Source organism: Xylaria bambusicola (genome assembly GCF_022495145.1).
Source record: "Xylaria bambusicola strain CBS 139988 unplaced genomic scaffold F5B22scaffold_47, whole genome shotgun sequence".
Lineage (NCBI taxonomy): Eukaryota > Fungi > Ascomycota > Sordariomycetes > Xylariales > Xylariaceae > Xylaria > Xylaria bambusicola.
This window is the reverse complement of record NW_025953600.1, coordinates 175,446-202,067: the sequence shown is the minus strand read 5'-3', so window position 1 is coordinate 202,067 and position 26,622 is coordinate 175,446. Positions and strand designations below refer to the sequence as shown.

At 48.6% G+C, this 26,622-nt stretch overlaps 7 protein-coding genes across 7 annotated transcripts; 5 read left to right on the top strand and 2 right to left on the bottom strand.

Moving 5' to 3' along the window:
- Nucleotides 1-38: 38 nt before the first annotated feature.
- Nucleotides 39-7,316, top strand: F5B22DRAFT_392567 (uncharacterized protein). Its single transcript, XM_047971410.1, has 2 exons — nucleotides 39-230; nucleotides 284-7,316. Exons 1-2 carry the CDS (start codon nucleotides 177-179, stop codon nucleotides 6,875-6,877), a joined length of 6,648 nt encoding a protein of 2,215 aa, XP_047827542.1. The 5' UTR covers nucleotides 39-176; the 3' UTR covers nucleotides 6,878-7,316.
- Nucleotide 7,317: 1 nt separating this feature from the next.
- F5B22DRAFT_392527 (uncharacterized protein) lies at nucleotides 7,318-8,819 on the top strand. The gene is made up of 2 exons (XM_047971409.1): nucleotides 7,318-7,645; nucleotides 7,804-8,819. The coding sequence occupies exons 1-2, from the start codon at nucleotides 7,447-7,449 to the stop codon at nucleotides 8,514-8,516; spliced, it is 912 nt and encodes a 303-aa protein (XP_047827541.1). The 5' UTR covers nucleotides 7,318-7,446; the 3' UTR covers nucleotides 8,517-8,819.
- A 1,659-nt stretch (nucleotides 8,820-10,478) lies between these two features.
- On the bottom strand, nucleotides 10,479-12,787 carry F5B22DRAFT_392307 (aspartic peptidase domain-containing protein). The gene is made up of 2 exons (XM_047971405.1): nucleotides 11,237-12,787; nucleotides 10,479-11,129 (listed from the first exon to the last, which is right to left on the bottom strand). Exons 1-2 carry the CDS (start codon nucleotides 12,581-12,583, stop codon nucleotides 10,560-10,562), a joined length of 1,917 nt encoding a protein of 638 aa, XP_047827540.1. The 5' UTR covers nucleotides 12,584-12,787; the 3' UTR covers nucleotides 10,479-10,559.
- A 2,023-nt stretch (nucleotides 12,788-14,810) lies between these two features.
- On the top strand, nucleotides 14,811-16,499 carry F5B22DRAFT_392288 (glucose N-acetyltransferase). The gene is made up of 3 exons (XM_047971404.1): nucleotides 14,811-15,496; nucleotides 15,560-16,152; nucleotides 16,207-16,499. The coding sequence occupies exons 1-3, from the start codon at nucleotides 14,953-14,955 to the stop codon at nucleotides 16,240-16,242; spliced, it is 1,173 nt and encodes a 390-aa protein (XP_047827539.1). The 5' UTR covers nucleotides 14,811-14,952; the 3' UTR covers nucleotides 16,243-16,499.
- Nucleotides 16,500-18,206: 1,707 nt separating this feature from the next.
- Nucleotides 18,207-20,646, top strand: F5B22DRAFT_392284 (uncharacterized protein). The gene is made up of 6 exons (XM_047971403.1): nucleotides 18,207-18,490; nucleotides 18,598-18,960; nucleotides 19,019-19,200; nucleotides 19,253-19,433; nucleotides 19,483-20,084; nucleotides 20,136-20,646. Exons 1-6 carry the CDS (start codon nucleotides 18,412-18,414, stop codon nucleotides 20,337-20,339), a joined length of 1,611 nt encoding a protein of 536 aa, XP_047827538.1. The 5' UTR covers nucleotides 18,207-18,411; the 3' UTR covers nucleotides 20,340-20,646.
- A 179-nt stretch (nucleotides 20,647-20,825) lies between these two features.
- Nucleotides 20,826-23,158, bottom strand: F5B22DRAFT_659155 (glycosyl hydrolases family 31-domain-containing protein; the record flags this gene model as incomplete). Its single annotated transcript, XM_047980176.1, has 4 exons — nucleotides 20,826-21,470; nucleotides 21,627-21,650; nucleotides 22,356-22,500; nucleotides 22,578-23,158. 4 exons carry the CDS (start codon nucleotides 23,156-23,158, stop codon nucleotides 20,826-20,828), a joined length of 1,395 nt encoding a protein of 464 aa, XP_047827537.1.
- An 839-nt stretch (nucleotides 23,159-23,997) lies between these two features.
- F5B22DRAFT_659153 (uncharacterized protein) lies at nucleotides 23,998-25,845 on the top strand (the record flags this gene model as incomplete). The annotated part of the gene is made up of 5 exons (XM_047980175.1): nucleotides 23,998-24,460; nucleotides 24,545-24,591; nucleotides 24,691-24,891; nucleotides 24,948-25,195; nucleotides 25,275-25,845. The coding sequence occupies 5 exons, from the start codon at nucleotides 23,998-24,000 to the stop codon at nucleotides 25,741-25,743; spliced, it is 1,428 nt and encodes a 475-aa protein (XP_047827536.1). The 3' UTR covers nucleotides 25,744-25,845.
- Nucleotides 25,846-26,622: the final 777 nt, after the last annotated feature.

Genomic DNA, 26,622 nt, shown 5'->3' with positions numbered 1-26,622 from the left:
GTCCTGCTGACTCCAGGACCAGGGTAATCTTTGAGCTCCGATAATTGATATGTAGAGAGATAGGAGCCTGGTAATAGTGTCACGGAGCCCGTTGCTCGTGTATTGCGAGTAATCCTGAAATGACTTGCCTTCTTTGATTGAATGACCGTGTCGTATAGCAAGAAAGCCAAAGCACAATGGACTCAGACATGAAAAAAGAGCGCGACGGGGAGCCAGGCACGCTATCGAGTGTAGGTTACGGCAATATTGGCCTATTGTGTCTTGCTAACGAACACCTTGACAGGCGGATCATGGCGACAGCAATGAGTTCGAGGTCATCCAAGACTGCGTGCATCGCTTGTTTGAGCGTCAAGTACTACAGAGACCAGATGCCCCAGCCGTATATGCGTGGGATGTTAAATTCACCTACATGCAACTAGATCAAGCAGCAAATCGGCTCGCTCACCACCTGGCCCGACAGCTCCAAATTTCACGTGGCACACTGATTCATACATGCTTCGAGAAGACCGGCTGGTATATCGTTGCCGTCCTGGCCATCAACAAGGCTGGCGCAGCTTGGGTCCCCCTCGATCCCTCACATCCGAAACCGCGCAAACAACAGATTCTCAAGCAAACTAGAGCGACAATTGCATTAGCTTCGCCTGCCAATGTCATCGCATGTGCCCAGCTGGGTTTGCATGTTGTCGAGGTATCTCAAAGCTCCGACAGTAGCCTGGCAGCCGAAGATGCCGAGAGTCGCAGTGCCCCTGTGGTAGAAGTATCGGCTCTTGATGCTGCGTATGTGCTCTTCACATCAGGTTCAACTGGCGTACCTAAAGGCATAGTGATGGAGCATGTTGCCGTTTGCACTAGTCAGAGGGCTATCAGCGAGAGATTGAGGATGACTGCAGATGTCAGGATTCTACAATTCTCTTCTTTCGTCTTCGACGTGTCTGTGGGCGAGATCATTGCCCCGCTGATCTCGGGTGCCTGCTCTTGCATGCCTTCTGAGGACATGCGCGTAGATATCGCTGAGCTCGCTACATTCATCGAAAAGTCTCAAACAAACTGGGCGTTCTTCACCCCGACATTCGCTGGTCTAATTCATCCTTCCAGCTTGCCCACCCTTGAATTGGTGGCACTGGTCGGCGAGGTGGTTAGTCGTGATACGTTTGATCGCTGGTTTGGTAACGTCCCCCGCCTTGTCAACGGTTGGGGACCTACCGAGACCTGTGTTTTCAGCGCATTGCATGAATGGAGCTCTGCCGAAGAGTCGCCTGCGACAATCGGGCGACCAGTTGCATGCCATTGCTGGATCGTTGACCCCAAGGATCCCCAGCAGTTGGTACCGGCAGGCGGGATCGGTGAGATCGTCATTCAAGGGCCTACTCTTCTGCGTGAGTATTTGGCCGATGTAGAACGCACTAAACTTGTGATCGTTGACACTCCTTTGGCGGTGGCTACACGGCACAATTCTAGGCAATGGGGGAGATGCTACCTAACAGGAGACCTTGCGACCCATAATGCGGACGGGAGTCTACGTTATTGTGAGCGAAAAGATACACAAGTCAAGATCCGAGGTCAACGTGTAGAGTTGAGCGATATCGAGTCAAATATAAAGCCCATGTTGTCAAATGATCAACAGGTTGCAGTCGGTGTTATTAGCAAGGACCAAGGCGGCACTCTAGTGGCATTCGTCAGTCGTGGATGTAAAAATCAGGAGGGTCGTGCTCAGAACGAAGTTGGCATCCCTCCAGAGATCATCCCCTTCGACGATGAGATCTCTACTTCTCTCCACAAAGTAGTCGAATCTTTAGAGACCGTTCTACCAGCATATATGGTCCCCACCATCTTTCTCTGTGTACGACACATGCCATATCAGTTGTCGTTGAAGCTAGACAGGCAGGCCCTGCGCAGAGCAGCAGAGTCTATGCCGCCGAATGCATTAGCTGAAGTGGCGTTGTCCAGAACAGATGATGTACGCCCTCTTGACGCGGATATCCAGCTAGAGTTCAGCAGTGAATACAAGGTCCTGAGAGGAGCATGGGCTAAGGCCTTGAAGATTGATGAATCTTTTCTAAACCACACAAGTCACTTCTTCAGTCTCGGCGGAGACTCAATCATCGCTATGCGACTGGCCAACTCCCTGCGTTCCTCCGGTTTTGATCTTTCGGCCGGCGCAGTACTGAAGCACCCCCGGCTTTTGGAGATGTCTTTTCACGTTCGAAACCTTCATAAGCTAGCTAGGGCTTCTATCGAGCCGTTTTCGCTGCTCACTGGCGCTAGGGACCTACTCATCACCCAAGCTTGTCGCGCTTGTAACATCAGCCAGAGCCATATTCAAGATATGTACCCATGTACACCTTTTCAGTCGGGAATTATGGCAATCTTCGCTAGGGAGCCTAGATGCTATGTCAGCACCTTCACATATTCATTGCGAAGATCAATTGATCTACCCAGGTATTTGGCAGCTTGGCAGATGGTGCACCTAGCACTGCCCATATTGAGGACCAGAATAGTCTTGAGTAATAGCGGAGACTACTTCCAGGTCGTCGTCAATGAGGAGCTCTCGTGGTCAAAGTCTCGTCAGGACACATTCAAGATAATGGGTAGTGATGTAGGCAGAGCTCATTCCATGGGATTAGGTACCCAGCTCGTCATATTCGCTCTGGAAAAGGCTAATACCGACGAATGCTATAATCTTTCGTTAACAATGCATCATGCATTATACGACGGCTGGTCATTGACGATTACGATGAGTCTGGTTGAGCGAGCCTATGAAATGGGAATGATACCCAGTCCCGTTCTAGACTACAACATTTTCGTTCAATTTCTCCAGAACGCAGATAATGAGAACCGTGCCAGGTACTGGCGCGGTGTGTTGCTAGAGTCTCCTCAGCCATTGTTTCCGCCATATCCTATCAGATCTTACCGAGCACTCGACGATTCTTCGTACACAGTGACTACAAAGCTTCCGAGGCAGGGCAGCTCTGCCTCTACCCTGACGATTCTCTGTCACGTAGCATGGGGTCTACTACTGGCAAAGTATGAAAATACTAACGACGTCATTTTCGGCTGCACACTCAGCGGCAGGAGTGCAGAACTTGAGGATATCAACAACATATATGGCCCAACCCTGACAACAGTGCCTCTCAGGCTCAGCTTCGAGACTGGGCAGACCATCAGCTCTCTCCTTGGAAGTGCGAAGGGGAGCTATGATGATGTTATTGGGAACGCGCACTATGGCCTATCCAACATTGCTCGCCTCGGACCCGACGAGCGTCGAGGCTGTGGGTTCCGTACTATCATAATCATCCAGACTCCCGAGTTCGAGACATTAGAGGACGCGAGCGCCGACCGTGTCACAGACTTTCAATCGGAATCGGCAACGATCCATGGTATGCCTCTTACTGTGACTATTCGCGTTGGGCAAGACACAGACAAGATCACTTTTCGCTACGACTCGCACTGTCTGAGCGCTACTGACGTCTCTCGAATTGTTGAGCAGTATATTCACATCCTAGAAGCACTGAGTCATACATCAGAAGGGGACAAAATCTCGGATATGGAATTCTGTTCTCCAGCAGACTGGACACAAGTTCTAAAGTTAAACTCAGACGTGCATGAAAGAACAGACAGCTGCATTCACGACCTCGTGACAAGGTCAGCAATGCAGCATCCCACGAAGCGAGCTCTGGAGGCTTGGGATGGTAATGTGACCTATGAGGAACTCGAATGCCTGTCAGACCAGTTGGCCCAAAAACTCTCGCAGCTGGGTGTTGGCTCGGAAAGCTTTGTGCCTCTGTGTTTTGAGAAATCCAAATGGGCGATAGTTGCCATGCTCGGAATCCTGAAGGCGGGCGGTGCATTCGTACCCCTAGATCCCGCACACCCAAACGCCCGTCTTAGTATGATCCTAGAAGATCTGAACGCGACGATAGCTGTAACATCGGATACACACTCGGGTAGACTTTCGTTTGTCGAGGACATCGAGGTCATTGTTGTCAACGAGTCTTGTTTCAGACCTTCCAGCGCCCCTCCGAATCCTATTGTCAATCCCTCTAAGTCTCGTAATGCGGCATATGCAATGTTCACTTCCGGATCCACTGGACGCCCAAAAGGCTTCGTCGTCGAGCACGGCGCCTACTGTACGGGCGCCCAGATTCGCGCGCGTACTATCAGTCGTGATGAAAACTCGCGAGTTCTTCAATTTGCGTCATACGGTTTTGATCCAAGTATTGAAGACATCATGACGACACTCATATTTGGGGGCTGCGTTTGCATCCCGTCCAGCTCTGAAGCGCGCGAAAGTCTTGGACTCTATATTCAGCAGCACCGGGTCAATTTCGCGAATCTGACCCCTTCGTTCGCAGCAACAATAGACCCTTCTGAAGTTACATGCCTGGAGACCTTACTCTCCTCGGGCGAGCCCATGACAGATGAGTTCGTTAAGCTATGGGCAGGCCGAGTGAAGCTTATGAACGGCTACGGGCCAAGCGAGACGTGCATCAAGTGTGCCATTAACCCCTGCGTCAAACCCGGAGATAACCCAAGGAATATTGGCCATTCAGTGGCTGCGAACCTTTGGATTGTGGACCCAGAGAACCCCGAGCAATTAGCACCGTTTGGCGCGCCAGGAGAGCTGATGGTGGAAGGACCTTGTCTCAGCAGGGGGTACCTTCGACCAAGTGATTCAGTCGACGGCTTTATCGAGGCACCCAAATGGCTACAGAAGATGCGGCAAGGTGTGAGACCCAGGGTTTTCAAGACCGGTGATCTAGTCCGCTATGACCCTGACGGCAGCATATCATTCATCAGTAGGAAGGACACACAAGTGAAGATCAACGGTCAGCGCACCGAACTGGGTGAAATTGAGTCCCAGCTTCGCAGATTGTTGCCTGAGTCCTACACGTCGACAGTGCAGATGGTATCCCTCGCCGACAGGCCAACTGGGTTACTCATAGCATGCATCGCAGAGAGAACCGCGATATGCGCCGCGGGCTCGGCGATCGATACTGTCCAGGTTGCCGATCTCGCTGGTCACAGGGAGGTTGAGAAGTGGTGGGCGGATGAATGTTTCAGTTTCTCGGCGGTCCAAGAAAGTCTAGCTCGAGTTTTCCCAGTGTACATGATCCCTAAAGCGATCTTCGCCTTGGATCCAATGCCACTGAATATCAACGGAAAGGTAAACCGACGCGAGATATCGTCTCTTCTGTCGTCAATGCACCTTCGCGAGGATCTGGAGCCAGACGCGGCTCTAACTAGCGACGAAGCCTTGCTGGTGCAACTTTGGGAAGAAAGCCTCCAGAGGAGTTTAGGTCGCGTCAACGCCAGCGCCAATTTCTTCGACCTAGGGGGGGATTCTCTGGCCGCTATTCGTTTGGCCTCGCTTGCCCGACGCAAGCGTCTTCACCTGACAGTAGCTGGGATACATGTAAAGCCAATGCTGAAAGATATGGCTGAGATGATTGCATCGTCTTCTTTCAAGAGTATATCCACCTACCAGCCGTTTAGTCTCATAATACCCAGTTTAGGTACTCAGGCTGAAGTCATGAAGAAGTGCAGTCAGCAATGCGGCATCGAAGTGAGCCAAATCGAAGACATGTATCCGTGTACTTCTTATCAGGAACACTTCATCGCGCACGCCATACGATTTCCCGGTCAATGTGTCTTTCAGTCGGCGTTTCCCCTCCGTCCAGACATCGATCTTGATAGATTCCGCCTAGCGGTCGAGTCAGTAGTGAAGTCTCACCATTCACTTCGCGCCAGACTTGTTCTGATCAATCACGCTTGGCTTCAGGTTGTCGTCGAAGCACCCATTGAATGGAAAACTGCAGACAGTCTGCAGTCGGCATGGGACGCGCATACATCGCAGCCCATGATGGCCGGGGATGTGCTGAACCGCTTTGCTATCGTAGAGGACAAGCGGACAAGACTTTCGTCCTTCGTTTGGACGAGTAATCACGCCGTCTTCGACGGATGGTCAACTGCTACATTCTTGCAGCACATTGATCGCGTCTACTCAACCGGAGCACTTCCCAGTCTTCGAAGCAGCTTTGGGGAACTTGTACAGCACACGCTAACATTAGACATTGACGAATCCAGGGATTATTGGATTGACCACTTCGCATCAATTGACTGCAAGCCGCTCTGTCCGGTTTTGGAAGACCCTCTTGTAGATTTTCATTGGCATCGCCAATTCTGTCCTCCTCAGTCCAAAATACCAGTTTCCCTGCCGACTGCGATACTTGCCGCTTGGGGCCTCGTGATCGGCCATCAAACGCAATCCAACGACGCCGTGGTGTCGCTGTTGCAGCTTGGAAGAGATTCGCCGATTGACGATATCGAGAACATAGTTGGTCTAGTGGCTACTGCGTTCCCATTCCGAATCAACTTAGACCCTAGCATCCAGGTCCATGACTTCGTGCTCAAAACCAGTGACCGATTAAACCAGGCGCGCCGGTTCCAGTATACCCGTCCAGAGATGATCCGACAGTGTAGTGCTGATGCAAACAGGGCCATCGACTGCCAGACTCGCTATGTCGCGCATCCTGCACAGTTCCACAATGCATCTAAGCCGGAGCCGATTATTTCTGGTAGATCTCACAGAGTCCCTGTGAAGGGAGAATGCATCGAGATATCTCTTTCTTTCACATTCGGTGGACCAGCAAATGCCATTGCCATGGATCTCACATATGATAGCCGCGCTATAGATCAGGAGGTGGTTCAGAGTCTCATGGAGCGCTTTGAGCTTGTTTTTGTCCAGCTTGTAAAAGCGCCCTCAGGAAAGTGCCTGAAAGACCTCTCGTGGGACCCTTCAGCCATCTTGCAGGCAAATCCAATAATCAAGACTGATTTGCATCGCGCTGATGACTGGATTCCTTATCCTAGGGAATAAGCAAGGTAAGGAAACATGCCGGGGTGAATCAGTAGATAAAATGGAAGCCCGGCAGCTACAAGGAGGGACAAGACCGCTGCACCGCACAATGAATCAGCATCTGTTCCCGCACTTGTAATTGTTCCGTGTTGCGAGCACGCCGGGACCGAGAAAAGTGGGAACCTCGCAGGAGCTGACAAATCCCGGGTGCCTTTTCACCTTAGTGATTTCACTTCACGTCCAGCAATGTACAAGTGCTACTATATTATGCTATGTATCTGTTATGAGTCTTGGTGTTGCGAGGGGGAAGGATGAACTCAATTCCGTAGACCGGATCGCGATGACTTCAGAAGACAGAAAATATAGAAAATATAGGGGAGACAAGAGAAGGGCTCGACCGAACGGACACCGAGAAAATATCTTAGGCTCTCTTGAATTATTTTAAAATGTGTATTTAAATAGGATACCGATATCTGAGAACGGTATCTCATTGATATTGTTCGACAGTCGTCATTCTATTATCACGAAGAGTTCACACTTTATCTACTTTTCTCATTAATTGTCACTCATCCGAGTCTGTTAATATCAACATGGCACTAGCAAAGCAAATTCGCAATGTGACCCTCGTGGGCGCAAACGGCACAGTCGGTGCACCAATCTTGTCGTCTCTTCTTGCAGCAGGCCATAAGGTAACCGTTCTCACCCGGCCTGGCTCAACCAAAGACTTCCCTGCTGCCGTGACGGTGCATGTGGGTGACTACAGCGACGAGGAGTTCATCTCAAGCAGCTGTGAGTATTCTCAGAACCGTCTCTTTTCTAAGAGGATATAAAAGGCAGGATTTATTCACTATTTTGCTTAAAACTATATTCAAAACCCCGTGATAACTAGAAGCACTTGCGAGGCTCCTACACGAAGTGAACAAAACTAACTGTTAGTGAAATTATAGTAAAGGACCAAGAGGTCCTCATCTTAGCCCTGGCATTCACCGCATACGATGCCCAAATCCCACTGATCAAAGCCGCAGCTAAAGCGGGCGTCTCCTACATCGTCCCTTGCGAGTTCGGCTCTGACCCTACGCATCAGAAGCTGAACGCCGCGATCGAGCTCATGAGCATGAAAGCGCCATATCGCAAGCTCATTGAGGATCTCGGAATCAGCAGTTGGATCGGTGTGGTCAACAACCCCTGGGTGGAGTTCAGCATGCGACTAGGACTCTACGGCATCGACATGAAGAAGAGAACCGCGACGCTCTACGATGAGGGCAATACCAAGGCGAATTTCACAACACTTAAACGGGTCGGAGAGAGCTTGGCTGCCCTGTTGTCCCTGCCTGAGGAAGATTTGGCCAAGCACAAAAACGAGTTCGTCTACTTCAGCTCCTTCTATGCCAATCAGAAGGACTTCCTCGCTAGTGCCATGCGCGCAACTGGCACCACAGAGGAAGATTGGACTATCACCAATACCAGCACAAACAAAGTCCTACAGGATGCTCGCGAAGGCGATCCTTCGGCACGCATGATGTTATTGTTTGCCCTTGTGTTTAAGGAGGGATATGGAGGTGACTACAGCTCAAAAGTCGTGGACTATGAGAAGTTAGGACTAGTAGGGGAGGATCTTGATGCTATCATGAAGGGTCTTGCCCAGGAGCTCGCTGCGTAGGCTGTGTGCGCCGTATCTACAACGCAGACTGCAACAGACTCCTTGGAAGCTAGCCTGAATTCACCACGTTCACGAGTTGTCACAAGTCTTGTTTCATTCGAATCACATTGGCCTCGCGTCGGGTTTGATTTTGCTACCCAACAACGACGTAGCTGATACACAGATAAAACAGGTTTTTATCTCCCTTCGCATCTTTATTAGTGATTTAAAGAATGTCGATGGAATGATCGAAGACCTGTTGAGTACAGATGTTGTAGCTATGAGACCTGCCAAGTTATCCACTAGCACTAGGAGCCTGGGCTGTTCAGAATATAGCTCAATCGTGAAACCACATATACCAAGTGCAAGCTGAGAGTCCTGTAACTCCAACCTCGAGGTCTTGCCTTAGAGACTCGGGGGTGCTCGGCACGCTATTTTCCCTCCGCGCGTGTACCGGTACTTCATTTCTTATCGTATTTCCGCGCTTCAAGTGTGGAATATCCAGTAAAAATTAGCCTATGTACAAGGTATGACCTTGAGATGATCGTCAGCATTCATTTTGTCGTGGTGGTTCAAGCTTGCTTGCGACTCGTCAGACACTCATTCAGCTCTTCTAACCACCCACCTTATTTGGCGTCATTATAGATGGATAAGACACAGTTGCCTCGACCGTAGGCATACATGCACTTATAGACCGGGCAACAGGAATCTCGTAAGGAGATAAGGTAAGAGTAACGAAGCATCTCGTTCAACCAATCTAGCCAAGTTGCAAAGGCCTATCAAAAGAATAAGCACTACACTATGCACCAAGCCACCAAGATACCAGCTAGATAGATAATATATTTATCCCTAGGCGCGCCATTGGCTGACAAAGCATAGTGCACGACGCGACGGCATTTTAGACGCGGCCAAGACATGCATGTCGGCGTCAAGCGCTTCATGAAACACAGCTGAGCTACTCGTCACCACCACACGCCACACCAATGCACCGACGCACCAGAATAGTTTAGGTACACCTCCCTACACATACATTAGTTAATTTACTTGGGTATCGTCGCAGCCAGCCCATATGCGTCACAAGAATCCCTCGACTACACCTCACTACTCGGCCATTTACGTACTCACAAAGAGCGCCTTCATTCAATAGCGATAATACTCGTGGCAGCGCGCTTTACTCGTTCAAATTCCGCCCACCCACAACTCGTATATTCAGCAACAGGGAGTACAAGGAGGAGAAGAAAAGCGCCCCGCAACCATCTCAAATTTTCTTCGGAAACCGCCCCCAATAGCATAAGCAGTGTATCAGTACACGACATGCTTGGCGTCGATAACCGGGGGTGCGATGAAATGTACGGGGAAGGCGAAGCCGCCCCCCAAAAGCGGCCGTCACGCCGCACACATACCTACAGTAGATATGTAACAAGTATACATATAGAGTATAAGTAGGTAGCAACGTAACATACCACCGTCTACTTATGTATAGGAGGAGCCATGGCAATCAAACGCGGCCGGTCGCCGACTCGAAGGATTCACGTGGCGTCATCAGAAACAAGGTCAAGTAGTCGGAACGCGCGAATCAGATTTCCAGGCAGGGGTAAAGCAACGAAGATCAATAACGCAACTGGCACACCAAGCGAGTCCTACATATCTGGGCAGCATGATTTAAAATTGTAGAGTTTCTTCTAGGGCACCTGGTGTCTAGTACGTTACTTAGGATATGATAATGCTGTCTAATTTGCTATTTTGCGCAGATATAGGATTCTTGAATAAAGAAATAAGTAATTGGCTAATACGTAGTTGTCCACCCTCTTCTCCCGTTTGGATATCTCTAGTAACTAGTCTAAATGATGACCAGAATCCTTTTTCTCTCCTAGTCCAATGTATAGTCGTGATACAAGCGTAGATAGGTTGGGGTGAAACGTGACACTACTCAGTGTAGTAAGAAAGTATAGGAAGTAGTGTATAAAAAGTTGTATGCTAGATCGGAAACAAGTGACCCCAACGCCCGCTATAAACAAGTTCGTCCCAGTTATAATTGTTGCAATACTTAGAAAGCCAGACATATTAATGGGCTGAGTGTGGCTGCTCGGGGTGGTTGGGGGGTGACCCTTGAGCCGCTGGAGTGTTGTACACTTCGGGACCGGCAAGTTCTGTAGGGTGGTTTCCAGCTGCTAACTCTGCCGTGTATTGTTGCGGATATGGTTGAGCATAGCCAGCTGGGTATTGCTGGGGGTATGGCTGAGGGAACTGCTGACCATGTGTCGATGGGTCGACAGAGGTATGAGAGTAAGCGACCGACATGTTAGGAGAGGGGTCTTTTGCAGGGGCATAGAATCCATGTTGGGACATGGCATTTGACGGATGGTAAGACCCTATTGGCGTTGCCTGGGAAACATATGATGTACCATCTGAGGGAGCTTGAGGTTCATCCTTAGAAGTCTTGCGACGACGCAGCCAGAAAAAGACAATTGCCCCGATGATGGCAAGCGCCCCTACTCCCACGCCAACCCCGATGCCAGCTGCTGCGCCAGTCGACAATCCTTCGCTAGAAGAGGGAGAATCTGCACTAGTAGTCGCGCGAGGAGAAGATGATGTTTGCGAACTCGCGACATCGTCAGAAGCCAATGCTTTCCACTAGAGTCGCTAATTAGAACCGTTTTCTTGCACAAACTGTGTTTAGAGAAGCTAAGAGTATAGCAAGAACTCCAGGTAAGAATGAAAGGAGAAAGATAAGTGCTTACAGAGCCGGACCAAGATTCCTTCCAATCATTTGTGCTGGCGGTGATTTCAGTGTCCTTTTCCTTTAATGTGACAACCTGGGCAGCGGGGATATTAGGACCGGGCGCTTGTGCGAGCCACCACGTCTTAGAATCCCAATTGGCACCAACAAAAGCGTCCTGTAAGAAAGCTCGTCCTAGAGTATACCCGCTACTCGGCCCCGTATAACAAGGAAAGTACTGCTCGTCGCTATCAACAAGTGGTTCGGTCAAGGTGAGGTTCAGATGACGGAAAGGAACCGAGATGGTGACATATTTAGTGTTAGATCCCGCCAGGAAGGTGAAATCCAGAGCGGATGCCGAACTGACGATCTGAGTGTATTTTGGATCATCTTGTTGCCAAATATATAGACCTAGTTTCTGGTTGAACTTGACAGGTAGATGCTCGGCGATGGCGTCGCAAGTCGACTGAGGCAATGTTAGGTACGGCGAGCAGCCGTCAACTGATACTTTGATTCCTCCGGATGAGATCGACGCGTTATTGGCGGCAAGTAGGCCGTTTTTGGAATCGAATTCCCAAGGTGACATGCCGTCAATGACTCTCATGGTTATATCCTTCAAAACAATCGCCTTCGTATAATCGTCTGTCTCGGTAAGAATATCCCCTACTATGCGATTTTGATCATATCCTCCAAAGTACAACGAGCCAGGCATCACCGGGTCGACGGAGCCAATATGCATACCGAATGAGTTGGAAGGAAGCTGTTTTTGTTCGTGCAACCAGCCTGGAATCAGACTTGCATTGATCGAAGGCCCGTCGTTGGTCGTGAAGCTCTGATTGACTGTTCCTGGTGCGCCAATTCCCAGACACCCCGCGGATAAAGGATACCATGTTCCATCAGGGTAAGCGGCGTACGCATCGGAAATCAACGCCAGTGAAACATTAGGTACCGTTACGCCATTCACGTCCATATTGTCAATCCACGAAACTGCGTTTTCTCCCGCCACTGCCAAACCATTCATGAAATTCGGCCCTGGAGCGTATTGAACTCCTCCAGTTCCCCCTGTGTTGTCCACCTCCGCTTGTGCTTTATTATATAACCGTGCTTTCGTGGCAGGGCATGAGGCGTTACCATTGTTGCAATAGTCGCTCGTAAGTAAGAACGTTTGGAATTCTCGACCGGGATATAGAGCAATGGTTTGATCATATCCGAGAGTAACCTCTACCGCATGCCAGGGACCATCTGGCCCAAACGTCAAGTCGGACCATGTCACTTCTAACGGACTCGGGTTTTGTGCCGTAACCTTGGAGACTATGGCCAGGTAGCAAAGGAGCGATAGAGGGAGAGGAAGTGCTGAAAAGGCCATCATGAAGCGCGCTTATTACAAACCAGGCGCGAGCAGCGCGAGAAGAGAAATAACTGCTAAACTCATACGCAAGCGATCTTAGACGCCAGAAAAGAGAGGCAAAGAAAGGAACAGTATTCTAAGATAGGATAAAAGGAACAAGTGGGGATGGAAAACAACAGTAAATCTATCTGAGGCGGACATCAACTTTGGTCGGCAGAGGAAGAAGAGGTGGGTAAGCAGGTAACGAGGTCGCGAGCAGGCGAGCCATGCCCCATGCTCCAGTTTCACGGTGCCATTTGTGAATAGTCTACCTAGTATACTGCAACGAGGTGGGAGTCAAGTCCCCAACTACCCAAGCTGGGTTAGCAGAGGAGGCGGACAGGAGTCTCAATGTCCAATGGGTATCCAATGGAGCCAAAACACACAGCACTACGCCATGGTATTGTCCGTGTCGGATGTTGTCCTACACTGGACATGAATCGGTGGGTCGCATGAACTTGAAGGATCAGAATGCTGGGAGGTTATTAACGATTCTTGGATAAGGCTGGCTGGCTTGACGACCACGGAAGATCTCGCTTGCTCGTGTGGGTAAACCATCAGGTTTTGGTTTTGGGGGAGCATGAGACAGGCCTCCATGTGCTGCGCCGCTCTGTTCAGATTCGCCCATGATAGATCTCAATAATGAGAGTACACTAGACTATAACAAATATCTCAGCCAACCGATAGTAGGAGAAGCATTTCCTTCCATGCTAGCAAGATTGAAACAACCCAATGTCATGATGCTTTTCCTTTTGAGAGAAGTAGAGCAATGTGTGTCGTACTTACTATGTAAGTAGAGTAGCCGGCGAGGACTACCTAGGTACTTACTTAGAGCGCCCACTTCCAAGGTTCCTTCCCTACATGGTAGGTAACTCCTTAGGTAGGTGCTGTGCATTATTGCAGGGCTAGCGCAGGGCTTAGCGAAAGCTTAGCTTGGTCAAAAACTGCCTAGGCGGGTTTCATTAGTTGCAGGGTGCTACATTAGCAAGCACTAGCAACCCTGAGAAGTCCTTATACGAAGATAAGCCATTGGTTACTGCCTTAGAGGACTTTCCAGTTTCAGCATCTCAATCGAAAGGATTGGGATCGGTGTACTGTGTAACTTCTTAACGTTGCAAACTACATAGCACATGGCACGGAGCAGGTGTTTGATTTCCAAGTTGTGAGTATGAGCAACTATGTATGAGCTTCTTCAATAAGGCCTGAGCAGGTACATATACTACTTAGTAAACGAGCTACCTAGTGCCTAGTGGATTAGGTAAGTAGATAGACGACGGTTCATGAACTAGGCCCCCAAGTATCGTACGTTGGAGATGAGCCCAATTTCCGCATACTTATTTACCCACTGTTAGTGTACACTACTATGTAAGTAATCATGTTAGAAAAATAGTACATCGCCTTACTTAACTCAGAACAATTACTGAAAGTCCTCTGTTTTCCTTATTACTATGATCAGACTACCAAGAAGTAAGTAATCAGGGCTTATCGTAGGGGTCACCCCCGGTAGCCCATTTTCGCTCATGCAAGTATCTAATGCACTAAAAAGATAAAAATAGAAACCACTACAGTTTATATACAATGCAGACACCGTCATCCCCCTGAGCAATTACACAAGGTAACTGATCCATCCTTCTAAGTAACCACGGTCCACGAGTAACAGGGTGGCCACAGCATTTTATGTACGAAGTACCTATGGAGTTGAAGCTGAAGCACATGGGTATCTCTATTGACCTCTAGCCTCTGGACAAGAATACTTGGCAGGCGGCAGGCGGTATTTTTTTTTTAACACGCTCAAGAGTTCGGCAAAGAGGTATCTACTATGTAAGTAAGTAAAGATTGAATGACCAAGCAGACGGTAGTGTACCTTCTTATGTAATGTACTACTACCTAGTACTTGGCACAAATTGATTGCCTCATATAGCCTAGCACCTACCCCAACACTGCAAATATATTAGACACCTCCAGCCGCAGCGCTACGTAAGCCGCGCAGGGGTCTGACCAGAGGGCGCCTTCAAGTCCTGGCCTCTCACCTGGGCGTCCAATTGTCTTTGTGCTGTATTTGCGCATCAATTCTAGGCTCAAACAAGCCTGCTGTCGTTCCTGACCATCTCACACGACTTATTTTACTCGAAAGAGCACGCATATTCTGGTTCGATATCTGTCGACAACAACTTTGCGCGCTAGTCCTCCTCGCCCATGTTATTCCTACTCGATCCTGCACAACTCTGAAGGAACGGCAACAAGGTTTCGCTGACTGCCTTGCTAAACTTTGCGCATCTCTCGCTGCACCCTTATCCCTGAAATATCCATTGCTTAAACAACCGACATCCAGCTGACTTTGAACCGCCATCATGGCACCGCTCTGGGGCTCATCGTGGTCTTCCAAATGGGGTTCGGCATCGGCCGCCGATGCGAACGCTTCCGGTAGCAACGATCTCAAGCCCAGCCTTGCCCAGATTCTAACGTCGAAGCGTATCCGCTACACCGCGTCCGCCCTCGCCACCGTTGGCTTCTTTTTCCTCCTTTTCCACAACTACGATCGGCTTCCAACCTTGGCCACGATGCGAGGTGGCTATTCAGCTGCCGCACCATCCAACGCCGACTGTCTGCCCGCCGTTGTGCCCGTGTTCGATGATGCTTCCGTCGACTGGTCACAATACGCCTATACACAATATGTTACCAATAAAGAATATCTCTGCAATTCGGTCATGATCTTTGAGAGCCTGCACCGTTTGAAAGCGAAGGCCGACCGTGTTATGATGTACCCAGAGAATATGATGGATCCAGCCGAGACAAACCCACAATCGCACGAAGCCAAATTACTCGTGAAGGCACGAGACCAATACGGAGTGAAACTGGTGCCTGTGTCGGTGCAGCGGCGGTCTGGCGGAGACGGTACGTTATCCGCTGCTTGGAGATTGCCGCGATTTATAGAGACTCTTTACTAATTGTTTGTAGCTACGTGGGCGGAATCCTTCACAAAACTCTTAGCCTTCAATCAAACCCAGTATCGGCGTGTCCTGAATGTCGATTCTGATGCCACAATACTCCAGCCGATGGACGAACTTTTCATCATGCCGCCCTGTCCTGTGGCTATGCCTCGTGCGTACTGGCTCTTCCCGAAAGACAAGATTCTATCGTCCCAGTTGATGCTGGTCCAGCCCAGTGAGGTTGAATTTGATCGTATCATGAAACAAATGGAATCATCTGGCCGTAACGACTATGACATGGAAATTGTAAACCAACTCTATGCAGACAGCGCCATGATTCTTCCACATCGGCCTTACGATTTGTTGACAGGCGAATTTCGTGGTGATAACCACCAAAACTATCTGGGCACTGACCGTGAGGAATTCGACCCGGTCGCGATCTTCAACGAGGCCAAGTATCTCCATTTTTCAGACTGGCCAGTGCCGAAGCCATGGATAACGATGTCGGAAGGCATGCGCAAGGATAAGCAACCGAAATGCGAGAATAAAAATGGCCAGGAAGATTGCACAGCCAGAGAGCTTTGGAATGGGTTTTACACCGACTTTACCCAACGCCGCACGGTATGTCCGCTACCAGGGTTGTATATAATGAGACGTCACTAATTCATGAAACAGAAAGTTTGTGATACGGCAGCGAGAACCAGGAGATGAACAACAGCAACACATTTACACCTGGCATTGAAAAAATAGCCGCCTAGTGCATCTTTGGACGCAAGCGTCTTTTTGCTCAACCCAGTTTACGGATAATGACACGATATATTATACAGTAATGGATACCACGACTCGCTGTTTCACGATTTAGAACATGTAGACGATCTACCTATTCATCGGGTGTGAAGGATGGGGTAGAGAACTTTTTGGAAGGCAACACGATGTTTGCGACGACAACATTGTATGAATTCGCCTCAAAAGATCCACAGGGGCAGGACGTGGAAATTTTAGGGAATAATGCGTCGCAATTATCTCACTCCCTTTTTGGACGTATTGTGTGTAATACAAGGTTTTGAGCGGCTAGAGATAACATGAGCACTCCCAGGTATTTGGAACTCAGGGACTAAATCAATGAAAACCTGACAGCATAGCAATTCTGTATTAATAACTAAAATACCATATGAGGTCTACTCTCAGGACAATTCCGAGAGGCACGCGGCCTTTCCGCCGCAATCAGAAACATTGCCCCATTCTCAGATAGGGATGTGCACGACCCTTATAAACGAAGTACGGCGAGTCAAGCATCGAGATGAACCACTTACCGGCGCATATGCCTTCATGAAGCCACAGGAACATCTTCGAGATGAACACCCACCTGTGTCGATTTGCATATACTGGTATTCTTGAATGATGCATCTGGAGCCTTGGGATAGATCGAAGAACATACTGATAGTGAAAGGAGAAGTTGTTCATATAGCGCCCACCGCTACAAAGGGTACCTAGTATTCCGTGCATTAGGGTGCTTATACCTATAGCAACATCTACACAACGTCCGGCACTCCGGCCTTTCAAAAGATAAGTGGTCTGGCCTTTATATGTAAATCGGAAGTAATGTAGCTGTTGACAAGATGGGTTATGTAAATGTAGTACAAGACCAGCCTAAGGTTGACTTGCATATTGAGATAGGTACTTAGTTAGGTACAGAATACATGAGGCCTAATAGAGGCTGAAGCTATTGTGGGGTAAGTAGTGATGACGTCACATACACCCCCACAGGAGCTTTTTCTCCCAAGAGCCTTCATCAAACAGAACCAAACATGAGATTAACGGTCTTGACGGTATTCTAGCCAGTGAGACAAAACGACGTGGGCAAAGACGATCGAGATTCTGATGCGACACACTATTTTCTTGGCTACTTTGTACAGTTTTGACTTCTTACGTCATCTATCGCATCATTTGGGACCCCCTAACGTATGGATTACATTCACATGTGTTCTTTAGGAGGGCGCTGCATGTCTGGCCCCTTTAGCTAGGTAACCTTCTGTGAAAGGACCTTTCCAGAGGCGTGTATTATACTCTTATGACGTGTTCGAATCTGATCTACTTACATGTCGGCAAGCCACATGCCTATGATACAGTATGCGGTGAGGTTCTGTAGCAGAAATCCCAGAAGCAGCTGTTCACTGCCTATGGCCAACTTACTTGAAATAGGAATAGAGGTGAGATGTATACAACCACCGTTTGATTATACAAGGGGAAATCTTCCATCATTGTGATTGCAGATAAGTTCACACCTAGGTACTTGGAAAGGTAGTGTAAAGGTAAAGAGAAGGTACCTTTGTAGAAAAAGAGGTAGCCACGAGTGACGTGACGCATTATTGAATCATCACACCAGCCACGGCCACCTCGCATCTCCACACAAGCAAGAAGTCTTGTACACCATACCTACTCTGACCTTACCTTCACTGGCTCGGCTGGAGCCCAACAAACCAAGGCGAGCAAGGAACTCTTTGTTTGATTGACTTGCAACTTACCAAATCAGCACTGGAGATGTTCATATCTGCCTAGCCTAGCAATAGACTACTGTACCATACCCTCCCTAAGTACCTAGGTAAGTACTCAGCTATTACCTAGGTAGCGAACCACCTAGAACTAACTGACGTGACGTTTGTTTGAGACAGGAGAATCCTCCGCATATCAAAACTATCACATCTCCCCTCGGTTTCTCTACTTTACTTTCCTATTACAACTCTCAATCATCAATCTACCGTGGAATACCCATCAACTACTACCACGAATACGTTGCATCATCTTTCAGTCAGGGTATCATTCATACCACACACCGAATCTGATCAGCCACCACCGCCGACTGAGCCCTGCCCTGCCACAATGAGGTTGACAAGCCTCTTCACTTTCGCCCTGGCGACAAATGTCGCTGTCGGCAGCAGTAACTGGTTTTCGAAAGCAGGTGTGTCATCGATTCCAACATTCCACACCACCAAGCTGCCTTCTGACTAGAAGATGGCTCAATACTTCGGTTGACTTCGACGGTATACTAACCTGGCTCTTTGACAGCATACAACAAGTGGCACGAGACCGAACTGGAGCGCTGGCTGTCCGATAATGACATTCCCTATCCTACACCCGCTGACCGCAAAGATCTTGAAAACTTGATCCAGAAGAACTGGGATAATTACGCCATTTCACCTTACAGGAACTGGGACACCGACAAGCTCAATTCCTATCTGAAGACCAAGGGCGTCGAGACTAAAATCGCCGCTCAAGCGAACAAGGATTCCCTAATCTCCCAAGTCCAAGGTCAATGGTACGAGACCGAGGACAAGGCTCAACACGCCTGGGCAGATGTAAAAGACTGGATTTTGGACACTTGGACCGAGAGCACCCTGAAGTCATTTGCTGATAAGCATGGTATTCCAGGTTCGCATACTCCGCTACTCCACGTAAAAATATTCCGTCGACGCTGACAATTACACAGTTCCCCAGCCTCGAAAGCGTGATACACTACTGCAGCAGATTCGCAACAACTATGAAAAGGTTGCGAAGAAGACCGGTGAAACTGCTTCGTATCCTGGTAACTGGCTATATGAGACATGGTCTGAATCTGACTTGAAAGAATGGCTGGACACTCATGGGTTCCCCGCTCCTCAGCCCACGACTGTAAGTTGCCATATCATCCTCGTTTATAACTGATTACCTAACATATTTATAGCGTGATGAGTTGATTGCTGCGGTCCGTCGTAACTCCCGCCTCGCATATCTCAAATCGCAAGAGGAAATGGATGCTGCGTCCGCTAGAACCAATGCTGCCTATGGTGCTCTGACCGACAAGATCATCGATGCATGGAGTGACTCCCAGTTGAAGGAGTTCTGTGATAAGAACGGAATCTCTGGTACGTTCTTCGCTAATTTTTTATTAGTCCTAGCTAACATGATGATCAGTTCCCCAGGGTACCAAGGCGAACCAACTACGCGCACTTGTTCGCAAGCACCGCGCTGAGATCTTGGGCGACACCGTGTCAGGCTCGGCCGCTAGCGCATTTGGTGCTGCCACATCCAAGGCTGGGAACCAATATGCCAAGGCTACGAACGATGCTAGTCTGGCTGCTCAAGAGGCATTCGACCAGGCTATCCAATATTGGTCAGACACCCGGCTAAAGGCATACCTTGACGCTCGTGGCGTACCTGTTCCCCAAGCTTCTAAGACTGATGAGTTGCGTGCTTTGGTACGACGCAATTCTCACAAAGCGGCTTCAGGTTACAACGCATGGACTTGGGACGATCTTTCCTATGAGAACCTTAAAAACTACCTTGCCAACAGTGGCGACGCTGCTGCCAAGCAGGTAAGTGATAGTGCCAGCGCAACCCGCGAGGATCTAGTCAAGGCAGCTCAGGATGCGTACGCTTCTGCCTCGAGCGTTGGAGGTGGCTCATACGCTTCGGCCACAAGCTACCTCGCCCAGGCAACACAAGCCGCTAAGAATAATGTTTTCGACACATGGAGCGAAAGCGAGCTCAAGGCGTACTTAGACAGCTATGGCGTGGTACGTACCATCTATTCGATTCTGCTGAGCTGAGACTGACGATCACTCCAGCAAGTTCCCCAGGGCTCCACACTCAACGAGCTTAAGGCCGAAGCCAGGAAGCAGTCTACGTACTTCAAGTACGGTACTTCGGGCCCCGTTGACACTGCATTCGCCAAGATTGGCGAGAGCGTTAAGGGCGTTTACCAATGGGTTATGGGCCAATTGGGTGCAGGTGCCACTGAAGCGAAGAAGAAGGCGAAGAACGAGCTGTAAAGGTATTCAGTGTATACCCGGGGTCATGACTTGATGCCCCCAACGAGCCGCTCGGATATGCGGGCTTTTACGAGAACATGATTAAGACCACGATACCATTCGCCTTGTACACCCAAGAAAGATGGAGAAGTTTGTAATATTCTTCCTTTACGTATGTGAAGGGTGTATGAAAGTATGGTTTAACTGGTTGCGCAACGCGGATATCTTGATACTGGCGTACGAGAACTGTTGCATCTGGTAGAGACCGCTGGGCCTGTATTTATTATTTGGAGTTTGTCACGTTAATAAATTTACGATTTCGCAATAATTCTGGATTATAATTTTTGTATCAAAGTGAGTACATTATTGCTATCTATAAATAAGTGCATCTTGTTCTGGCACCCTAATGTCACATCCAAGTTGACCTGTCACACATAGATAAGTGCGAGTAGACAATATTGCATTCTACGCCATGGCCCTCGGCACCCTGTATTATCACTACCTAACCTAATTGATTCTCTCAAATACAGGCATGTATTCCAACGGCGCAGCAACCGAGACAGCAAACTCATCGTCACCCGCGCTGAAGTAAACGGGACCGACCCGCTCGCCATCGACACCGATCATCTGCCACTCGGCGCCGCGCGGCAACACGACGCGCCGCTCCCTCCGTCCCGCATACAACACGGGAGCCACGAGGTACTTTCCCCCAAACATGTACTCGTCACTAACATCCCACAAATCCCTCTGGTGCGGAAAATCGTAAAACAAAGGCCGCATGACCGGGTCCCCGTCCTCGTGCGCCGCGCGCATCAATCCGCGGATGTACGCGCGGAGCTTCTCCCGCAAAAAGAGGTAGGATTCGCAGATGGCGTAGACCTCCGCGCCGTACGACCACACCTCGTTGGCCGCGCCCGACAGGCAGTGCGATCCCCCCGTCGTCCCGTGGCGCGGCTGTTGGGGCTCGCGGTCCCCGTGTAGTCGGAATACGGGGCAGAAGGCGCCCCATTGGAACCACCGCGTGAAGAGCTCGCGGAAGGAGGGCGACCGGGGATCGCCGCCGTGGAATCCGCCTATGTCTGTTGTCCACCAGGGTATGCCGGCTAGACCGGCGTTGAGACCGGCTGTTAGTTGGGCGCGGAGGCTGGGCCACTGGGGTGTGTTAGTTTTTTTTTTTTTTTTTTTTTTTTTTTTTTTTTTTTTTTTTTTTTTTTTTTTTTTTTTTTTTTTTTTTTTTTCCGTCGTGTAGGGAGTTGGTGTTCTCTGAGAAGGACGGATGGGGTGAAGGGGTGTATTTTGTGTACTTACTGAGCTTGCTATGTCGCCGGACCACTGTTGAGATAAGTCGTTAGTCAAGTTTGAATTCAAGGATAGAGTGGTGTGGTGGCTGAGGAGAAAAAGGAGGCGTAATACTAGAAGAGCTCCGTATTTCTGGCTCCCGGCCCAGCAGCAGCGGACTAGATTCACGACGCGCTCTTGGCCGGCTGCTTTCATGCCCTCGTAGAATGCGCGCGAATACTGTACCGGGTATATGTTGCCGACCACTGGCGATTGTTAATTATTAGGTATTATTACTACCCCTGAAAGACAATTGCATAGTGTCGGCTCCCTATCGTCATCCGGAGAGCGTTGTACGTTTTCACTTCTGGGAGGATAGGGTTCTACCTGGGTTTCAATGATAAAACTTACTTAGGTCAGGACCAGCATGGTATCGATAATTATCAAAATCGTAATGCGTATACTCTTTTATCTACCCTCCAAGCTTGACCCCTGGAACATACAGGCCTATTATACCCAAATGCGGTTCAAGACACAAATAAGTGTAAAGTTTCAGTTATATTCTAGCTTTCAGATGCAATTTCATCACGTATCCGTGGATCAATTAGAGCTCAACAAGTCCGGATTATTTGAATGTAGTCGCACTGGAATACGGAGCTAGTTATATACTATCGCCGTCATTTACGCCCAAACATCAACATAAAATCCCCCTTATCAGACATCATTGACATGGACGTAAAACTCCGGCCCAGTGCATACACTGCCATTAAGCACTGGCGCATTATACCCGTAACCGTGCATCACGGGCGAATTGATCAGGAAGTTCGCGTCGGGTTCAAGGTTCGTTCGCGGGCTACACGACAATGGGGGCAAATGAGCGATACCTGTAAGCTCAACCTGGCTCCTATCAGGGCAAAGAAGTCAGTACTGTGAGTCTACTATATCTCAGGGACAAGACGTAGGAGGCATAGTAGGACATACTGTACTCTTTCGTCGTCACCAGGCCAACTCTGCGCAATTTCGAGTGTCATGTTCACAGGGTCCATGCGGATCTTGGTAGTCAAGTTCGCCAATCGATCGGCCATTCCCCAAACACTCGTAGTACCGTTAGCAAAGATGAACAGCTGATGGTCCATGTCGCATGTAAACCAGTGTGGACTAGGCGGTGGAGGGCCTTCAGGTCCTGCATTGTAGTCCGTCATATTCGTGATATTGGCGAGCTTCGCGTCGTTTGTCTGCTCGACGCATGGGATGATCTGCTCTTGTGAAAAAGTCGATTTGACTTTGGAACTGGCATTACCGCCCACTCTGGTGATGTTCATCCGTATCATTGCCTCGCCGCAGTTAAAGAACTGGGTCGGTGGCGGCGGAGGTGCTGGGCCAACACCAATATAATATGTCCACACCGTGTACCCCGTACGCCATTCGAAGTCTGTGATCTTCCAGGATACTAATTTGGTATCTGCTTCACAAGTTCTGGGTGAAGGAATTGCCTGTGTTGGCGAGCATTTGATTGTATTTACGAGAGCGGCAGCCGACAACAATAGCGCCAAAATCACCATTTTGATGATTCATGAGAAACGAATAGATGGTGAAATTCCAACAGTCGAGTTTATGGAACTTACCATACTCCTGATGTCGTGGGGTTCACATCATTCAATCTGTATGTGACTTTAGCCGGTTCGCATAGTATATCAGTTGGAGCTGATATGGAGTCTATATTAAGCAGCACACCTAACCTAATCTTATCTACGAGGTGAAGGCGATATGTACACCGAATAATGACAATACTTATGCTGGGATGGCTATTGCCTATGGTTTATCTTCCAGGTTTTGTCCTATATGGCCTCACTAGACCTTCATGGGGATGAGGGTGGTGATGGCTTCAAGTGGCAAGTGCATGTGGGTAGGTCAGTCGAGTATCAGAAGGCTACCAGGGATTGTCAGGGCAATATGTAGTTTTGTTGGGAAGCCGTATCCAAACTGTATAACCAGACGACAGCCAGCCATAACTGCCCGATAACTGCCCATTCAGTTCTGCTCTTTTGATAAACCATGGCTTTGAAAATGAACCAACCGCAGAAATCTTGTAGAAACTGCAGTTGCCTAGCTAAGTAGGTACATACTTAGTAGATGGTTTATTCGAGGGTCCCTGGAGCCTTCAACGCGCGATGACTCGTAGCAGGCCATAGCTGCTTCTTAGACAGGACATTGAAACCGCATTGGAAAGAGCGTCTGAGCATTCAAGATTGAACAATCGAATGGCAGAGGATGGTGTTATTCCCCCATCCTCTTAGGGCCATAGTTCAATTCAACTTCATCCACATCTCTCCAATATTCCCATTCTCTAATCAAAACACTTGTGAAGATTATTTTGCCATTCATATTTCCAAGCTTCGCAATGAATTGTCTATGGCATTCTGTCACTACTGCCCTTGAAAGCGCCCTACCTTCGGGGAGATGCGTCTATCCTTTCCAACCCAACTTTGATGATGTACACCTGGCCACGTACGCATCAGCTCTTGATGCAGAGCTACGCCCCAAGTTCCATGTCCTACCTCAAACCAGAGACGAAGTCACTATTTTCATCAAAACTATCCGGAATTACGTCATCAAAAATAACGTCAAATTCGCTGTTGTCTCTGGAGGATGCCTAACAGCTCGTGGTTGCTCCAGTATCGAGCAAGGAATTGTCCTTAACTTGTCGCAACTGAAAGGCATTAGGATTCTGTCCGAAGACATAGTAGAAATATTTGTTGGAGAGAAATGGGGAGATGTATACGCTCTACTGAAATCAATCGGGAAGATGTGTGTAGGGGCTGACGACGCCGGGATGGGTATCGGCAATGGGATGTCGCTGGACCGTAAGTATTGTGTTTTATCCTATGTTCCAACAATGAGGAACCATTACTTTATCAGCTATTACCGTAGATTGACACTTGATACAGGCGGATTATCGTTCATATCCCCTGGTGAAGGTGTGATGTGCAACAACGTATGTACAAGACCTCTTCAATCTGAAGCAACCACTTCCAGCATACAGCCAATCCCTTCGCTATATCCTTACAGGGAGTGCTGAAACAGTGTAACGCAGGTAAAATCTTGTGATGTGGTCTTGGCGAGTGGCGAAGTGATCCATACATCAGATAACGCAACTCCAGCCCTATTTCAAGCATTGCGAGGCACTGGTAATAATGTGGGCATTGTCACATCCATACGTGTCAGGATGTTCGACCATAGCCAGCGAATATACGGTAGGACCGTGAAATATGATTACCTGGGGTTCGTTGCTCAGGTAAGCTCGCTCCAATTCCTCAGCAGAGCAAATACTTACCCTGGACCCCAAAACAGATTCCCATGCTTGTTTCCGCAATGCAGAGCCCGGACGGACTCAAAGGAGCAGATGTTTCTATGCGCTTTGTAGTTTCTCGTACATCTGGTCTATTCGGCATCAATTATCTGAAGTACGATAGACAGACGGAAGAAAAAACTCCTCCTCAGGTGCTCGAGCCCTTTATACCGATTAGTAGCGAGTGTAAATTAGGGCCCGCGGATCTTTCTGACCTCATCAAAGGGCCAAATCGCACGCCAGGGAAAAGGTGCGTAGAATTGTTTGATTTCCTTCATTTAGAAAACCCGCATCAATTTCCTTTGATATTGATATTAACACCCATACAGGTTAGCCCATATGCATACGTGTGTGAGACCAGACAATACAATTCTTGTTGAAGGGGTGGATACCTTCATTATCAGAACAATGGATCTGGCGTGGTGCGAGGGACACATCTTCTCATATTGCCTGTACCCTTACTACCCAAGTCATTTGCGAAATATCAATACACGCCGGGACCAATTTTCCATGGGCACAGAGCCATTCATCATGATAGTGTTCCGATTGGAGTGGGAAAATCGGGACGACGACAACAACATTCTAGCTGAATTTCAGGATGTTCTAGAGCATATTGAACATTATGCCAACTGTAGGGACGTCGCTGTGCGGTTTAAAAATATGAGCTATTCGGCTCATTTTCAGAATCCCATTGCATCATACAGCAAGTACAAAAGGGATTGTATGAAATGGTCGTGCTCGTTTCGCGATCCCGACGATATCTTTCATTGGGGAGTTCCCGGTCCTTGGAAGCTATGATTGATTGATTGATTGATCGATGGTGTTTAACGTCGTAAGAGGCTACTCTGCGTTGCAGTTGGTCCGGGCCTCCGCAAGGGCACTGAGACGTGGCGAGTCCTTGGAAGCTACTTACCTAGTGTGAGACCATACTCTATAAATCAGGGAATTAGATGCGTTGGAGAGCACCGGTTAGACTTAACAACAGACTTTCCCTACCGTGTTGATAGATGATAGATACTGCGTTCTGTATAAGAACCCGCAATAGATCATTAGCCGTAACAAACTACTCCCAATCCAAATGGAGGTGTATAAATTTATATTCAAGAACATTCTGCAATATCTTTGAGTCGTTAATCATTCCGCTCATTCCGTACCTAAACTCTATAGTGTGGGATACCACCGTTTTGGATGACAGCTGGTTCCTGACTAAATTGAACAACTTGGAGCGTTTGTATCTCGTGAATGCGAATCCTTATACCTACATCTAACAAAACGACTCATGACCTCCGCCATATCAAAGCGTTCAATAGGATAACCATGCGAACATAACACGTGGCTGTCAGATATCCGGAATTATCGGGGCGTTACGGGGTGAGAACGGCCTTAATGCCAGACTTAACTCCGCCTTCTTACACATCCCTTGATACTTCGTCTCGTACATGTCCGGTATAGGATGATATAGGATTGAAAAATGCATCGACTTTGAAGCACTCGATACCTCTTCATAGGTAAAATAATCAGGACCTAGTGTAAACTCGTAGGAGTCCACATCATAGTATTTCGTACTTATTTATGGAACTGTCCGATGTCGAAAGATAGAAACCCTTATTTGCTAGCTGTAATCTTCTACACGTTACGAGATTCTGGAATGCTTGGCCTGGAACCCGCGGCGCACCG

Coding starts and splice junctions, on each gene's coding strand:
- F5B22DRAFT_392288 (XM_047971404.1), top strand. CDS start 14,953: ATGGCACCGCTCTGGGGCTCATCGTGGTCTTCCAAATGGGGTTCGGCA. Junction 15,497..15,559: donor GCGGCGGTCTGGCGGAGACG/GTACGTTATCCG, acceptor AATTGTTTGTAG/CTACGTGGGCGGAATCCTTC. Junction 16,153..16,206: donor ACTTTACCCAACGCCGCACG/GTATGTCCGCTA, acceptor TTCATGAAACAG/AAAGTTTGTGATACGGCAGC.
- F5B22DRAFT_392307 (XM_047971405.1), bottom strand. CDS start 12,583: ATGATGGCCTTTTCAGCACTTCCTCTCCCTCTATCGCTCCTTTGCTAC. Junction 11,130..11,236: donor AGGAATCTTGGTCCGGCTCT/GTAAGCACTTAT, acceptor TAGCGACTCTAG/TGGAAAGCATTGGCTTCTGA.
- F5B22DRAFT_392527 (XM_047971409.1), top strand. CDS start 7,447: ATGGCACTAGCAAAGCAAATTCGCAATGTGACCCTCGTGGGCGCAAAC. Junction 7,646..7,803: donor GGAGTTCATCTCAAGCAGCT/GTGAGTATTCTC, acceptor GTGAAATTATAG/TAAAGGACCAAGAGGTCCTC.
- F5B22DRAFT_392567 (XM_047971410.1), top strand. CDS start 177: ATGGACTCAGACATGAAAAAAGAGCGCGACGGGGAGCCAGGCACGCTA. Junction 231..283: donor AGCCAGGCACGCTATCGAGT/GTAGGTTACGGC, acceptor ACACCTTGACAG/GCGGATCATGGCGACAGCAA.
- F5B22DRAFT_392284 (XM_047971403.1), top strand. CDS start 18,412: ATGAGGTTGACAAGCCTCTTCACTTTCGCCCTGGCGACAAATGTCGCT. Junction 18,961..19,018: donor TGATAAGCATGGTATTCCAG/GTTCGCATACTC, acceptor ACAATTACACAG/TTCCCCAGCCTCGAAAGCGT. Junction 19,434..19,482: donor TGATAAGAACGGAATCTCTG/GTACGTTCTTCG, acceptor CATGATGATCAG/TTCCCCAGGGTACCAAGGCG.